General features: G+C 36.6%; 1 protein-coding gene across 3 annotated transcripts in view; it reads left to right on the forward strand.

Annotated features, from left to right (window-relative positions):
* The window catches only part of ADAMTS18 (ADAM metallopeptidase with thrombospondin type 1 motif 18), a 79,249-nt gene that overhangs the window by 36,408 nt on the left and 26,980 nt on the right, over positions 1-15,861 (forward strand). For all 3 annotated transcript variants that reach the window (XM_076349085.1, XM_076349086.1, XM_076349084.1), the window contains 7 exons: positions 3,137-3,274; positions 4,735-4,888; positions 5,929-6,024; positions 6,997-7,145; positions 12,585-12,757; positions 14,723-14,853; positions 14,989-15,112. In XM_076349085.1, coding sequence (XP_076205200.1) covers positions 3,137-3,274; positions 4,735-4,888; positions 5,929-6,024; positions 6,997-7,145; positions 12,585-12,757; positions 14,723-14,853; positions 14,989-15,112 — 965 coding nt within the window. The remainder of the gene's footprint in view (positions 1-3,136; positions 3,275-4,734; positions 4,889-5,928; positions 6,025-6,996; positions 7,146-12,584; positions 12,758-14,722; positions 14,854-14,988; positions 15,113-15,861) is intronic.

The following is a 15,861-nucleotide window of genomic DNA, read 5'->3' on the forward strand; positions in this document are numbered from 1 at the left end:
TGCTGCCATAGGCGGAGGGACCTTATTCTGACACAGGTACCTCACAACTGTTTCTAATTTGATGGGAAGCTATAGGCAATTTCAGGCTAAACAGAGTCAAGACTCTTCCTTTAGCATGAAATGGTGAATCAGCTGCCCGGGGTGCTTTCCTTTTATTTTTATTTTTTGACATTTTATATATTCCAGGTGATAACCAGAACAAACAGTAAAAGCTGACAACAATAATCTACAAGCTTCCCACACTGCTACCATGTTCGGGTAGACGAACCCATGTGTCAGTGTGGTTGCTCCAAAAAGAGAAAGGACACTGCAGCTTACAGTATGGAGAAGTGATCTCTCTGAGTCTCTTAGAGGTCCCTTTCCCAAAAGACCCAGTGTTTCATAGGATCTGGGAGCCATTCATGCCATTCAACCTGTCCTTCTTTGTTCTCTCTACCTATTTAATGCATGATTTGGCTAAAAACAACCTTTGTGGTGGTTTCTGCCTTTCTGTATCTATATCCATTGGATTTCCATTTGATTTCTATGGTAATAAGACTGTAATTTTCCTAAGAACCTGCTGTCTCTCAAACAAAATCAGTAGTAATCTTCCATGGAGCTTCAGCTATTCTCTGAATTGTTGAATTAAATCTAAAGAAGATGATTAGGTTTTGCTCTCCTGTTTTTTTCCCCAAATCATTTTTAATTATTTTTTCACAACTTTTTGCATGGTTTTGATATTCAGTTTTAACATAGCTCAAGCTGGAGTCTGTCTAACCACTGGCAGTATAGAAGCATAGTTTCTCTATGTGGTACAAACCTGAAATCAAGGGTCAGATAAAATGTGGGCATCGAATCTTTACTTTGTGCAGCAACATTACTGCACAGAATATCTTTGAAAAGCAGTGGTACTGTATTCTGCTTTTTGGTCAAGGCATGAATCCTTCCAATTCTGCATGACTGAATCAGGACTATTTAGTTTTCATTGTACAAATACGCTCTACAGTATATACTATGACCTAATGTCTACATGAGTGACCCTTTCACAGGTTTCTGTACATCTGAAGGGAAACAAGGAATTAAAGAATAATCCAGCTACCAGTGAAGCCCGTGGGAATTGTGCCAACGCTTTCAGTGGGACCAAATATGTAAAATATATATTGTTTGATCCTCCTGTCACACTAATGCAATTTCACTGACTTCAGTACATTTTTAATGTCCTTCAATCAGTATTAGGAGAGAATCAGGCCTATAGCTTATTTTTCAGGAATTATCCCCTTTAGTCTCTTAAAGTCCTTCCTTCCTGTTTATTTTCTTATTTGCTTTGAGAGAAATTTTTTAATGTTGTTTTTTTTCTTTTTCACCACTGCCTTTGATTCTCATATTATTCGGCCTTTCTTTGGTACAGTTCCATACTCCTGTCTAATAAAATGCATCTTATCTCCTGGAAAAAATCTGCCCCAGATACAAAATGTCTTTATTATCATTTGTTTGTGTTCATGTTCCTAAGACTACCTAGTATGTAATGTCAGACAACAGAATCCAGTCTCTCTGATACAGAGATTCCTGGAAGAAAAGAAACCTGTGACAGCTATGGAGGTGCTGAGGTCCACTGTGAATATATTAACCTAAGGATTTCATAGTAGGAGAATATTGTATACTGTATAGATCACACTCTGTGATCCACTGAGTAGCTTCAGTTGTTATACATTTTTATGGTTTTCTTTAAGTAGTTCGTGTTTTTACCTGAAAGCTTAACAATTCCTTCGGGAGTTCGGAGCCCATTGTGTCAGTGGGTATATAAACTGTGGATTCTTTGGCTGCAATGCATGTGAACAAAGTTAGTATTTTATAAAGGATTCTAAAATACTAGCTCAGTTGGGACTTTTTTGTCCATTTATAGAAGGAGCCATATATTTTAGCAAGTTTGGAGCCTCAGCTGGTGGCAACACATGCAGTAATTCTGATGAGCCTGCAATGATTTATAACAGTAGAGGATCGAGTCCAGTAAATTAGATATTCCCTGCACGTACACAGATTACATTCATAAAGTCGCCAATGTACTACGATGTTGAAGTAACATATTATGAAATTTCTATTCAAAACACATTGAAATTCACAGATGTCCTGTACAGTGAGTAAATATAAAACAGTGAAAGGAAAAAACCTGAAAATTATTCAGGTTATTATTACGACCGTAAGCTCCACATAATTTATCATTTTTAACATGGTTTTTATTATTGCTTATTATTCTTTATATTGTCCTAACACCTCTCCTAATGAAAGCAGGGCCTCATGATGCTGCAGACTGAGCAAAGCACCCAATAAAAGGCAGTATTCCCACTAAAGAGGTTACAGTGTAGACAAAGTAAGTGACAGTGTATAATAAAGGCAAGGAAAAGAAAGTGATTTGCCTGAGATAATATAGCAAGTTAGTGGCCAAAGTTAGAAAAAGAATCATATTTTTGTATTCATACTTTGTATTCTATTCATTCAGTCCCATTTCTTTTGCTACAGATTGAATGCAGCTATGTAGTTCTTCCCTCCTATTAGGAGGACAGTTATGTTATATTCTTACAGCTGTGTAACACTGATATTTCCCTGGGTTCCGATCCCCACACCATTCATGTTAACAGGTATTATCACTAGGCAAAGAAAGGTTCAGACTGAATGCATGTTTTAAGCTGGTAGATTTATAGGCAAGTACAAGTGTGACTGAACAAAAGATCCACTACTTCCATCCATCTCACCACAAAATGTTTCTCCTTCAGGAAAGAGAAATGGTTAAACTGTAAAACTTCTGACACAGTCTGCAGCTCTGGTACTTATGGGCCAGCGTCTTGTCATCAGCTCACATTGTAGAGCTCCTGTGCATCACCAGTATGGGTCTTCCTCAAAACTTGACTATCTTTTTCTCATCAGATAAGTGTATGATGACAGTAAAATCTGAATGCTATTAATTGGAGCTTGTTTCATAATAATAGCCATTTGTATGATGCATGTGTTTTCATCCCTTTGGAATGAAAGGGATGAATTCCACGTTCCCTGTGGAGTTCAAGCATAGAACTGTTACCCAGAAAGTGTTTCTTCTGCCCCAAATTGTGTCTTGCTTCTGATTAATCTAGATTTTCACTCTCACGCCTGGTTCTCTTTTCAGCTTTGGTATGATTCATGATGGAGAAGGAAATCCTTGTAGAAAAGCTGAGGGTAATATTATGTCTCCCACACTCACAGGAAACAATGGAGTGTTTTCTTGGTCTGTATGCAGCAGGCAGTATCTCAACAAATTTCTCAGGTAGGTCAGATGTAAATCTGGGCCGGTGCCAGGGAATGTATCTTTAGTAACTGGGCTTGAACTCTTGAACAGACATAAAAATTACTTAAGTGTGAAATTCACCTCTTTTAAAATGTGCTCAAACCTGTGTACTATTTGAGCCCGCACACTTGGACTTATGAAGCGTATAGGTGGTATGGCATGTAAGTGTTTTTGTCCTGCCTCGTTTCAAAAGAATGAATTTCACCCTCCATGAATATCCTGCAGTAATGACTGGCATATCATTCTTTCCCAGGCATTCCTGTCAGCAGCTAGGGTTATTAGAGAATTAGTAGGAAGTGAACACAAAAGAGGGCAGACTCAGTAGGACCAAAGTCATTACAAAATGGAAATTAACATTAGTGGCCTTTCTCACTGGAGTTTCTCTCTTGATCTAGCTCATGTCACGAGTAAGGACTTTTTACATTTTTCATATACTGTTTCTGGGAGGAAAAAAAGGAAAAAGAGAAAGATGCCAATTATTTCTCCAGCATGTTGGCATTACTCAGTGATGCTTTTAAAGGAACTGTTTTTCGGTCTATGTTTAACGTCATCAGAATTGCAGTCCTTTCCTGTACAACTTTCCTTTTATTTTGTTTGTCAGACATAGGTAGACTATACATGATTACTAAAAAATGTGTAAGCAGTACTAAGACCCAGATCCAATACAGGCATTTTAGATATTAATTCTCTAGACCACCTAGATAGTTCTGTGGATCTGATCCTTGAATTCCAGGCTAGTATCTTAGAGTAGCGGCCAGGAAAGGTGACAGAGTTCTGGTGATTTTTTTCTGCTGCAATGATGCAACATATTCTGAGTACACAAGCAAACTGCAAACTAAAAAGTCACATAATCCCTCCAACATGCAATATGTTCCAAGAGAGTTACACTTGGAAGATAAATCCAGCATAGAGTGACCTTCTGTATACATGGGTTCCCAAGCATGTACAACGGAAAAATAGTAGACCATAGGGTACCTTTGGTCTTAAGCTAGACACAGCCAACCCAAAGCACACAAGCTGCAGCAGCCTGCTGTTTGTCAATCCACACAAAGCAAATGCTGAAATGAGACAGTGAGCCTGTTGAATCTGTTGATTCCTGATTTGGGGAATCCATTTAAGGGAAAGAAGCAGACTAGATCACCTTGCTCTTGGTTACACAGGAATAAAGGGAGGAAAAGAATTTGACGTCATTCTTTCTTGTTGTCACAACAGTCCCAAAGCCTGGAAATTCCTGCTTTCTTAAAACTTTGCAGGTCAGGCTACCAACAAGATGTGAAGATCTTTTGGCTCCTGCAAGCAGATATTCTCATTTCAGTGCATACCTCTAAAGCTAGTTAGAGGTACTGTATACCATATTATGTGTTTTTGCTGGTCTGTAGCAAATTAAAATATTTTGATATAAAGATCATAGACATGACTAATATACATTCTCATTATAGTACAGCTCAAGCTGCCTGCCTGATTGATGAACCTAAGCAAACAGGACATTATAAATACCCTGACAAACTGCCAGGGCAGATCTATGATGCTGATACCCAGTGCAAATGGCAATTTGGAATGAGAGCAAAACTGTGCAACCTCAGCTTTGTAAAGGTACCTATTGATATACTTTTGAAAAGTTAAAATTACATTAGAGAACTGCAGTACACTAAATAAGTACAAGTAACACAGTGTTCTTCAGAGGCCTGGGCTATTTCTCTACCTTATCTTGCTTGGCAATTTGCTTTGAAGGTACTGGCCTCTTTTGAGGAATATCACAGTCCCAGGAGACTTTCAGAAGGAAATGTGTTCTTTCCAGCAGTCATAAGGAGTACAGCTGAATACATAAGACTCATGAGCCCTTGCCTACTAAGGGAAATTAGCGGGCGGTAGAGTTTTGATCAAACTTGCATGGGGTGTGGGGTAAGAAGGACTAACTAACTTATGTTTTGTTTTACTCTTATGCATTGACAGCAAAGTCTGGAAAAGATCTATAGGGTTATTTTAGAACAATAAAAATGTAACTTACACTCTTGACTTTGTGATGAAGGATTAATTTAGATTAACCTGTTATTTTAGCGACTGCTACGCTCCTTGCTGATCTCTTCAGAGAAGACATTTTATTAAATAATCTGGAGTGCTCATTCTGAAAAGAAGTATTGTCATTTCTTTTATTCCTGTTAATATTCTGAATTATTTTGATTTATTTTATACTAACCACATTTATCAGGTGCTGGCAGCTGTGTTTCTTCTACAGCTAATAAACAAAGAAGAGAGAGTGAACAGCACTGTGAAGAGACTATGTTTCCAGATATCTCCTGTGTTTTAGAAAATCTAGTCTCTTCACAGTATTATAGTCACTGTAGACTTGATGAAATTTTAGCCTTGAACTTTTTAACACAGTTTTTGTTCTATTATAGTTTCACTCTCAAAATAGTTTTAAAAAATATATAGTGAAATGGTGCATAAACAAGAAGGCAATATACAGGATATGGCTGTGCTATGAATCTTAAACCCTGGATTTTCTAAGTTCAGAAAAGGTTTTATTTATATGGCTTTTAAGGTAGCAAAGGCATGTATCATTTGTTACTCTTTCTAAACACCAGGAAATAATGGGAATTATGAGTACTATAGTGAGTACTTTTTCTTTTCAGGATATATGCAAATCTCTCTGGTGTCACAAAGTGGGTCATAGGTGCGAGACAAAGTTCATGCCAGCAGCGGAAGGAACAGCTTGTGGTATAAGTATGGTAAGTTGTTTTATAAATAGGACAGTGTCATTCTGACTTGTTTTTAGACCGTATTGGGTCAAATACCAGCTCCTGTGAAAAACAGTTTTATCCAGATCCAGGTTTGCTATCATGGACTTCCGGATTGCTCTGTAAAAGACTGCATTGTGATACATAGTCGGGACTGGTCCTCACAGTGGCACCTATCTGATGGTAGGGAATGATGCCTCTCCCTTCGAGCTATGGAATAAGATATATCAGGCAAATCTAAATCAGTAAGAAAATCCATTAATTATAACAGAAGTTAGATCAAGGCTTCAAATTCCACTCTGATATAAACATTCCTTAAGCCATAATATTTGCTGTACAGACTAAGGTCATCATGCATATTACCATCAGTGATCACTACCGAAAGAGCATGGATATTTGTTTTAGTTGAACCTTCTAATTTACACTCCTCTACAGTTACACAAAATATTTTCTTTTGCTATAATGTTTCTTTCAGTAGAATATTGGTTTGATTTTCAAGTTACTGACAAATGTTCTATTTCGCTTTTTTCTCTTTGTGCAGTATTTTATAATTGAATGATAAAAGGGAGAAATTTTAGCAGAATTTTAGCAGGCTGGTTTTAAATTACATGGGAAGTTTTGAGGTTCTGACAGCACAGGACCATAAATTAACATGGATTTTGGGGGAACAGTAAGCCAAAAAGATACTCTCCAAGAGAACAGTTTTGAAAATGTGTACCTCAGAGATCTTCAACTCAGAACCTGGACAAATTTTAGGACATTAGTTATCTATACCATTGTGTGGATCAATGTCCTACTTCAGAGTCCTTGTCCTGCTGTGAACTATCTCACCCACCCATTCAGTGGGTGACCTCATGTTTATTAGGGTTAAGCACTGGAGCTTTTAAATGTGGATTTTTTCTTTTTTGCATCTACTAGGTACCGCTAACTCTGATGGGATATTTTTTGGCATTCTTTTGGCAGTGGTGTCGAAGAGGACAGTGTGTCAAATATGGTGATCATGGACCCAAGCCTGTAAATGGCCAATGGTCTGCCTGGTCCGAGTGGTCAGAGTGTACTCGCACTTGTGGAGGTGGGGTCACATATCAAGAAAGACACTGCAATAATCCAAAGTAAGACATAGATATGAAAAGGTATTATTTTCATACTAACTATTTAAGTTTTTGGAACAAAAAAAAATAACAGTCCATTTCTGTAGGGAAATAGTACGTGTGAAAATGTTTCTAAGACCTCTCTTTCATGTCCAATATGACCAGTCAGTAGCTGAAAGACAGAAATATGTCGTGATACTAGAAAGTAGTGGCTGTCAAGACTGCTAGAGTACTAGAACATCTACAGCCCAACTTTCTTAATTTCTTTTGTGACACTATAGTTTATCAAATACCTGCAGGAGTAACGAAACGCCACACACACCTAATAATTTAAGAGCAAGAGAAAAAGGTCTTAAAAGCTATTAAGACTTCTGATGAGATCATATTATCCAGGATAATAATCCAGAAATGTTTAAAGTCAATATCAAAATGGTTGTAGGCAGATGTCTTTGTATGTCTGTCATGTTCTTTGCATTCTTTTACGTTTCACAGGTCAGAATAAAGTTGCTGAACCCTAGAACTGTATGCTAACTCATGAAACATTTCTAGTATTTTCCTCTAGTGAATGTCTTATCACTGTAAATACTACTATTCCTTACAATACTATTTCAAAGTAGAGGTCTGACCAGCATCTTTCCCAAGTACTGAATTCACTTCAACTTAAAATAAAAAAGGATTTCACTGTTTTATTTCATACACAACTTCAACAGGCATAGACACATGTATTCTTCATTGCACACAATAAAAACAGCATTTAAACTGCAGTAATAAAAAACAGAGAAAATATGACACAGTTTATATGAGGCTGTAAAGAAGCCTCACACCTATTATACAGTGCTGCAGTAATAATATCCACGCTTCATATACTATGTTACAGGAAAATGTGAGTTACTTAAAGTAGTCTTTATTACCTTCACTCAGTCAAGCCAATTTTTACGGATCTGTAGCAGAGCGTTTTCTCAACCTTTTCTGTTTTTTCTCTGTGTATTCTGATAAATAAAATTACTTCGATAGTTTCCTTTATTAATCTATTTAGCAAGAGAATGCAGGGTCTCAATTACATGTCATACATATATTTTGGTCTTCCTACTTTGGTCCTGTTTTGCCTGCTAAATTTGTATGTACGACATTGTTCTTTGCATCTGTTCATAAGCCTTCCCTTGCTCTCCCTGGGTGACAGAAGAATGTCCAGTAGTTGAGATGTTTCAGCTTGGTGCACTATTGTAACTGATGATGATTTCAAATGGTCTTCAGACAGAAGCTCTTTAACATGAAGGGTGTCTGTTACTGTAGCATTACGTTTTTCAAACTTGCAATCAGAGTGATCTGTCTGTTCTAATTAAAGTAAAACTTGATGTAACCAGGTAAGACTTGATACCAGAACTGGATCATGTTTATACTAAAATTAATTTTATTATATTAGTGATAATTCAGTTAGAGCAAAGAGAAGATACTATAAATCTCTCTCAGAGTTAGAGTGATGAAATGACAGGACTATAAATAAGCCATCCACACAGCAGTGTACGAATATCCAGGTAGCTGTATTTCCCATCACAGCGCTTTTGTATAAATGTGGAATCATTAGAAAATGATACTATCCATTTTCAGTGTTACACCACATGGAACAATTTATAACCTAGTCACTGTTCATTGTTCACCTCTGTAACTACACATAAACAAAGAATAATGATTCCTTTCTTTTTGAACTTCTGAAATATATTTCAGGTGTTTATATATTTCAGTACATATATGTATATTATTTCATATGTAATATATTTATTTCACTTTTCCTAATCCAGATTTGTGTAGGAGCTAATGTTTATTTTGTTCAAAAGCTTGATAGAAGATTTTGGGTAGCAAAATTTTGAGAATGACAAAGAATAAAATCTATTTCTGTAAGATATTACGACAAGGGGTGTGGATCTCTGAAGAACTGACTGGACTCTAAAATGAGGTTTTTAAATAAGTAGTCAATTTTTCAAAGCAACTGACTTCTTATGAACGCTAAGGGAGATTTCTAGGTTTCCAGTGATTTTAAAGGTGACACATCTTATTAAGAGCTTAAAGACAGGTGAAGAACAGAAATTCAGGCTGCTGCTTATGAAAATCTCATTACATGTGTTTGTATGTGAAACTGTCCTCCTGCAAATAATATCCAACCAGTTCAATCCCCTTTCTCTTGACAATTTTAAGGCAGACCTTGTGACCACACCCAAACAGCTCTGGGTATGGCTTCTGAATTACCACCTGAGTTATGTATGAATTCATACTAACAAACACCTATGGAGGTCATCTGTAGAACACAGAACTATGCAGATTTGCTAAAATCATTATGTTTCTGTAAATTGTCACAGTGTAATTTCATGGGTCTGGTTTTCATACATCACAGCATTTTACAATTGAGGTACTTTTCCAAGATAGAAATAGATTATATAATTTAATAGTTTAGCTGGGAAAGAACCTGAAGAGTGCTCGAGAGATTTAAATTAATACCTAAATCATATCAGTGGGACTGCATCCTACCCACTCCACAACAGTGCATTGTTCAGTAAGAGTAGAATGGAGTTTTAGGCATGTATGCAATCAAAGGACTAAATCAGAATTGCCTGAACACATCTTTTATTCTTTTGTGTACAATATCTGTAACAGTGATTACAGACAATGCAGATGTAAACTGATGCAAAGTAATGATGCCATTTAAAATACTAATTAAAAATGAAGACCGTGAAAGACCTTGTAGACCTTTCAAATTCATGCAGAATAAAATAGTCTAGCTTTGTGATACTATCATATCATGATAGTATCACATAATATATCGGTCATAATATGAGCAAAAATGTTTGCACTTGAATTTAAATGATTGCAAAACATGAAAAAATAGGAGTCCAGAATTCCAGAGTCTAGTTCCCTTTGTAATGCATAAAATACTTCCCTTGATCAGGTTAATTCCAGGATTTCTCACTCTCTGTGTTGCATTGCAGTGAATATCCATTTTACTTTCATTGTTCATTCTTTGGAGACTGGTTTTTTGCTGGCCTTTCTCACCAAATTGCTCCCTTTTCCAATTATCCTCAGCAAGGCCTCAGCCTAACAGCACCTATTCATGCAGGTATCTTTACCTATACATGCCAACGCTGGGGAGGTACACGGATGAAAAGTTTAGGCTACATCTGTATTAGGAGCACTGTATCACTATAGAAATACTGGAATACCTTCTGTGCAAAGTGTTCCATTGTAAGCACAGTTACTAACAGAGCTTCTGCAGGCAAACCAAAATCTACGGGTGGTATAAACGTCACCAATAAAAGCGTGATTTTGTCAGTGTAGATGATAGTCTTCTCTCAGAAATTTGGTTTTGTACATCTACATCTAGTTGCCTGTGAATTACTTAACTCTTACTGACATCTTGTTGGTAAAAAACGAAGGTGGGGAAGTTTCCATAATTCTCTGGCCAACAGTTTCAGTAATGGGAGTGTACTGTAATATTAAAATGCTGTAACAGAGCTGGGAAACAGAATGCCTCTTTCAGTGACCATCATCAAATGCAAGACTGTGGCTAGAAATCACAATCTAGCCATAAATAATTCTATTCTATTGCGTGTTTTGGTGCCATTTACTTGGAAGGAGGTTGCTTCTTTCCCTTACACTAGAGCAGATTTGTTCTCCAGGGCTGAAGGCAGTCAACAATCATACATGTACTGAAGCTGTAAAGAAAGTCTGTAGAGAATTGAGTAAGGACCCAAGGGTTTGGCTGCCTTAACTCAAAGCTCTCACCAATTGCACAAAGTCAATATAAATACTCCCTGACTTCACTGATGTTACATATCCTCCCTGCCCTTCACAGACTGAATTGCCACCAACTAGGATAGAAAATTTGACTTCGTTTTAAGACCGTCGCCATTATACCCAGTGTCAGGGTGGCTAGTAGGTGACCTCAAGAAAAGTCACTGGAAGTTGTTTTTTTTTTTCCACAACACATTTTGCTGGTGCTTTGTCCCAGTTTTAAATAGAATAGCAGGTGGGTTTCCACCTCTTCCTTTGAAAGACTGTTTTGTAGCCCAGAATTCTGGAAAAGCCAGATATCATGTACATTCAAAGCTGATTCAAAATATAAAAACCAAGCCCGAGCTTGGTTAGAGGGTTAGACATACGAGGGTTAAAATTTATGATAAAGCAAACAGAAAAAGCACCTGGCTTTTCTCATCCATGTTGCACCAGGCTGTCTCCATATTACTGCAGTCAGATGCATGTCAAGAGAAGTTGCATGGGATACTTTTTATGGGGAATAGTTATAACATAGTGTTTAGGGATTTAAACAAACAAATTATACTTGTTGCAACTGTATCTTTTATACTATTATTATTGTTAGTTAATATATTATTATTATTCTGTGTCTTTTATATTATTCTGATTTTTTTCCTTAATGTGTGTGTAACATGGGCAAGCTGTCTACTGAAAGATCATAGCTTGTCTTCCAAGTATGTATGTTCCCTAATTTTTAAAAATCATTGTATAAATGTATGCAAGCGCAACATTTCTTTTCACTTGATGCAAGAAATTGTATAATAAGAAAAACAGTTCTTAGAATTTGGTGTTTTGAAGATTTGGCGCAGTACTTGCAGATGTATATCTGAGCATTGTGAAACTGCAAAAATAACATCAGTGAATTCCTACGTAGATCCATAAGGAATACAAAAGTGAGTGAATACATTTCTCAGCAGCTTGTGAGACCTCTCAGTCACTTTAGAAAGAGCAAGTCTTACATTTTACATTGTTTTACAGTTGTGTGCATAGATCAAATAGTTAAAAACTATTATTCTGATAACATAAGATACTAGCAAAGTAATACAATATGCTCTTTTCATTCTGGCCAAAATTAAGAGAAATGCCCAGGTAAGGTTTGCTGAAGTGGATGTGACATGTTTAAAGTTCTCCATGAATTCCAACATTTTCCTAAAGCAGGACAACTGTGCACAGTCCTTGTTTCCTTTGACTGTTTAAAAGCACGTTTTTTTCAAAATGATTTACAAAACAAATGAACAACCAAATGTAATTATTCATTCTGTTTATGTTTGATCAGTGTTATGTTATCCTTTATTAACTCTTATTGTGATAGGTAATTCTTTGCACATGTTCATTCCTGGGTTACAGCAGAGTAAAAATAGCTGTATACCAAGATTGAAACCAGCCAATACAAAATAGCCCTATAAATTTAAATTAGTGAAAACATGATTCACCTCTAGATGGTTGCATCTTTGCTGAGTTTGCAGTGATCCAGTTAGATAATTCATGGCAACTGCTTTGCTTGGTTTTAGGAACCTCGAAAATTAATGGCCCATATAAGAAATACTCATCTTCTAAGACAATACACCCTCTCATTTTCTCTGTTAATACACATGTAACATGCCAATCACACAGCAAGTAGGTTTTGCAAAAGAATTTTTTTTTTCTTTTTTTTAGGCCACAGTATGGCGGCAAATTCTGCCAAGGTTCCAGTCGTATTTATCAACTTTGTAATAATCAGCCATGTCCAGCAAATAGTTTGGACTTCCGTGCCCAGCAGTGTGCAGAATACAACAGCAAACCTTTCCGGGGATGGTACTACAAATGGAAGCCATATACTAAAGTGGAAGGTAATTATGCCACAGCTCTGACGGACAAAGGCAATTGCAGGAAGCCAGCTGTAAGCTGTAATTCATGCATATTCTTTGGGCAAATATCACCCTGATGTAGGCAAATAGAAATTCAGTTGGCTTATTGGAGATGTGTTTGCTTTCTAGCATAGATGAATCCAGCCTTCTATGCGATACTGCCTGTACGAACATGCAGAATTGATTTTGGTTGTGAACTTAAATCTTTGTCTTTAGCATGACTCCCTGGCTGTTGCTACCCCTCTCTTTCATTTTATATTACATATCTGTTAGTGTAAAAGCAAAACAATTTCCATGGATTTTTCAGCATGGGAAATGTGAGCTCCCACAATAACACTACCAGAATCTTCCTTCCTTTGGAATGTTCTCAGATTTCGAAACGTAACAGTAAATCAACCTTTTGACTTTTCTGCTGGTATAGTCCCATGAGAATTGGAAAAACAAACAATGTACTGGCATAAATTTTTTAAAGTCATCTTTTACTAAGAGATCTTTATAAAGTTCAGGTCTCAATAACTATTTCTTGTCTTTTGTACAAGCAAAGTTTATTTTTACTTTATGCATCTTAATTTTGCAAATATTTTGAATCAGTATTCTTTTTTATCAGACACAACAAATAGTTTCTGCAGTTTGAAAGCACAGTTTGTAGCTGCAATTGCTACTACTTGAATAAAAGTGGCTGGATTATGTCACATTGTAGCTGCTTCATTTAGCACCTGTACAAATTTGTTTTTGATGGTAAGAAGTGTATAATTATATATATATACACATACACATACATGTAACTTTCATGCATAGCCTGATTATATTTTCTTCAAAAGACTTTGCAGACATTTTCGTGGGTATTTAGAAACCTATGTCCTAACAGCCATTGTGAACAGAGGAAAGATGAAATATGGTTTCACAGCATGTAACAATGGATATTGTATGATAGGGAGAATAATGCAGAAATTAGGGTAGCCTACATTGGTTTTAAAGGTAGGAGCTGCATTTAGTGAAAGAAATAGGAGCTTAAAATTAGGGACAAAGGGCATAATTTTCAAAAGCAAGGCATCCCCAAGTGACTCTGAACTTGAAAATGCTTGTCCTTACTCTCTTAGCTGCTTTTCAAAATCTCCCCCAAGATCTACGTTTATAGCCCTGAAAACACAGTCTGGTTTTCAAAATTGCTACAGATGCCTTGCCTCTGTAGAAAGTACTATTGAAAATCCAGCTGCTTATTTAAGAATAAAAGGATACTATTGTGAATCCAATTTCATGTTCTTCAAAATTTTGTTATGGTGTTTTATTTGTTGCACTTACTATTTGTATTAAAATTGTGTATTTCAGCTATTGTGACAGTATTTACAATTGCAAGACTGGTTTTGTCTATGTAGAATTAATCAGCCCTTTAAAGCATAACATACCATCCATGTAGAAGAAGAAATTTGATTGACAATGGTTGGGATTTTTTAAAGGAAAAGCGCTTTTATTAGGGGAAAATCTGGCCCCAGTCCTAGCTTTCAGCTGAACTGATCATTTGTGCCATCTTATATATTTTTTAAATTTTAACTAAAAACTAAATAAAATTATTACAGTCTCCCATTTCTCTTAATGAAAAAAGAAATTTGAAACTGTGAACCAGTGGAACGGAAATCAGGGCCACATCAGCAGAGCTAATGCAATGTGCATGTTTTCACACTGGTTTTGAATTCCTAATTCTATGTGTGGACAAACCCACATGTTCTTTTAAAATAGCATAATATAAGCTACTGTATTTGGCTATATTTCTGCCCATCTTGGGGTCCTAATATGTCACCACACACAATTAATCCTTGTAGCTTGTCATCTAGGATGCAGGAAGAAACAATAGCAGGGTGCTTTTGTTTTTTTTTTTTTAAACTGTGCTGCAGGTCTGCTAATACATTCTTGTCTTGTTTTTTGCTTTTTGGTTTTTTTTTTCCCCAGAGGAAGATAGATGTAAATTGTACTGCACAGCTGAAGACTTTGACTTCTTCTTTGCAATGTCCAGCAAAGTGAAGGATGGAACTCTGTGTTCTCCAAATAAATATGATGTTTGCATTGATGGAATATGTGAAGTAAGATAAAATTAAGTTTCTTACAATCCTAATGTCTATTTTTTTAAGTGGGCAATTGACTCCTTTATGGAAAATGCAGCTGTTTCTTCAAATTCCCTTGTGTCTGAGTCCTTCACTTGTGCCTTTTGGTTGCAGCAAGTAGGGTGTGATCGCGGACTTGGTTCCAAAGCCGTATTGGATGCTTGTGGAGTTTGTAAAGGAGATAATTCAACGTGCAAGTTCTTTAAAGGCCAATACTTGATCCAGCACAAAGCTAATGGTAAGGAAAGCTGTTCCACATGATCATCAACTCATTGCTCTGCTGTATCCCCATGTAATATATATGACTCCTTGCTCATTAGGGCAGTGGCTAAGAGTCCAGATGTGAACTGAAAATCACAGGGAGAGTGAGAGGAGAGTTCACATTTCTCCTGTTTCTTGGTAACAAGAAAGCTATGAGCATAAGTCTTGGTTAGTTAATTTGCAAGCATTCCTCTTGTTTCTTAAGCCACATTTTCCCTTTACGTGTGAATTTCCTCCTAAAAGAGATTTTAGGATTCAGGCAAGTGAAAAAATAGCTGTCAACAGCTCTGACTGGAATGGGACCGTAGAAGATATAAAAAGCGATACACAGTGTAATGCCAAACATGACAGTATTTCCATGTCCATTTTCAAATTAAGTTGACTGGAAGCTGTCCAGCTGATTCATTGGATGATCCAGTCACTGGGAGGTGGACTTTTCTTTAGTGGACTGTCACAGGCTTCTTGTGAAATAATCTCACTATGCCTCAGTTTCTCAGGCATAAAATGCAGATAATATTCCTTTACCCACAAGGGTATTTTGAGGACCCGTTTACTGTTGATCATAAGATATGTCAATACTACAGTAATATAGGCCATGAAATTGTTTAGGATATAGTAATACAGAGTATTACTATAGAATGAGTAAGATTTCTACATGCTCAGAGTGCAATTGGTTACAGCAGGGAGATCCAGTGGTATACAGGGATTTGTGAAAGCTCTCTGCAT

This window comes from Aptenodytes patagonicus, chromosome 11 (genome assembly GCF_965638725.1).
Source record: "Aptenodytes patagonicus chromosome 11, bAptPat1.pri.cur, whole genome shotgun sequence".
Taxonomy (NCBI): domain Eukaryota; kingdom Metazoa; phylum Chordata; class Aves; order Sphenisciformes; family Spheniscidae; genus Aptenodytes; species Aptenodytes patagonicus.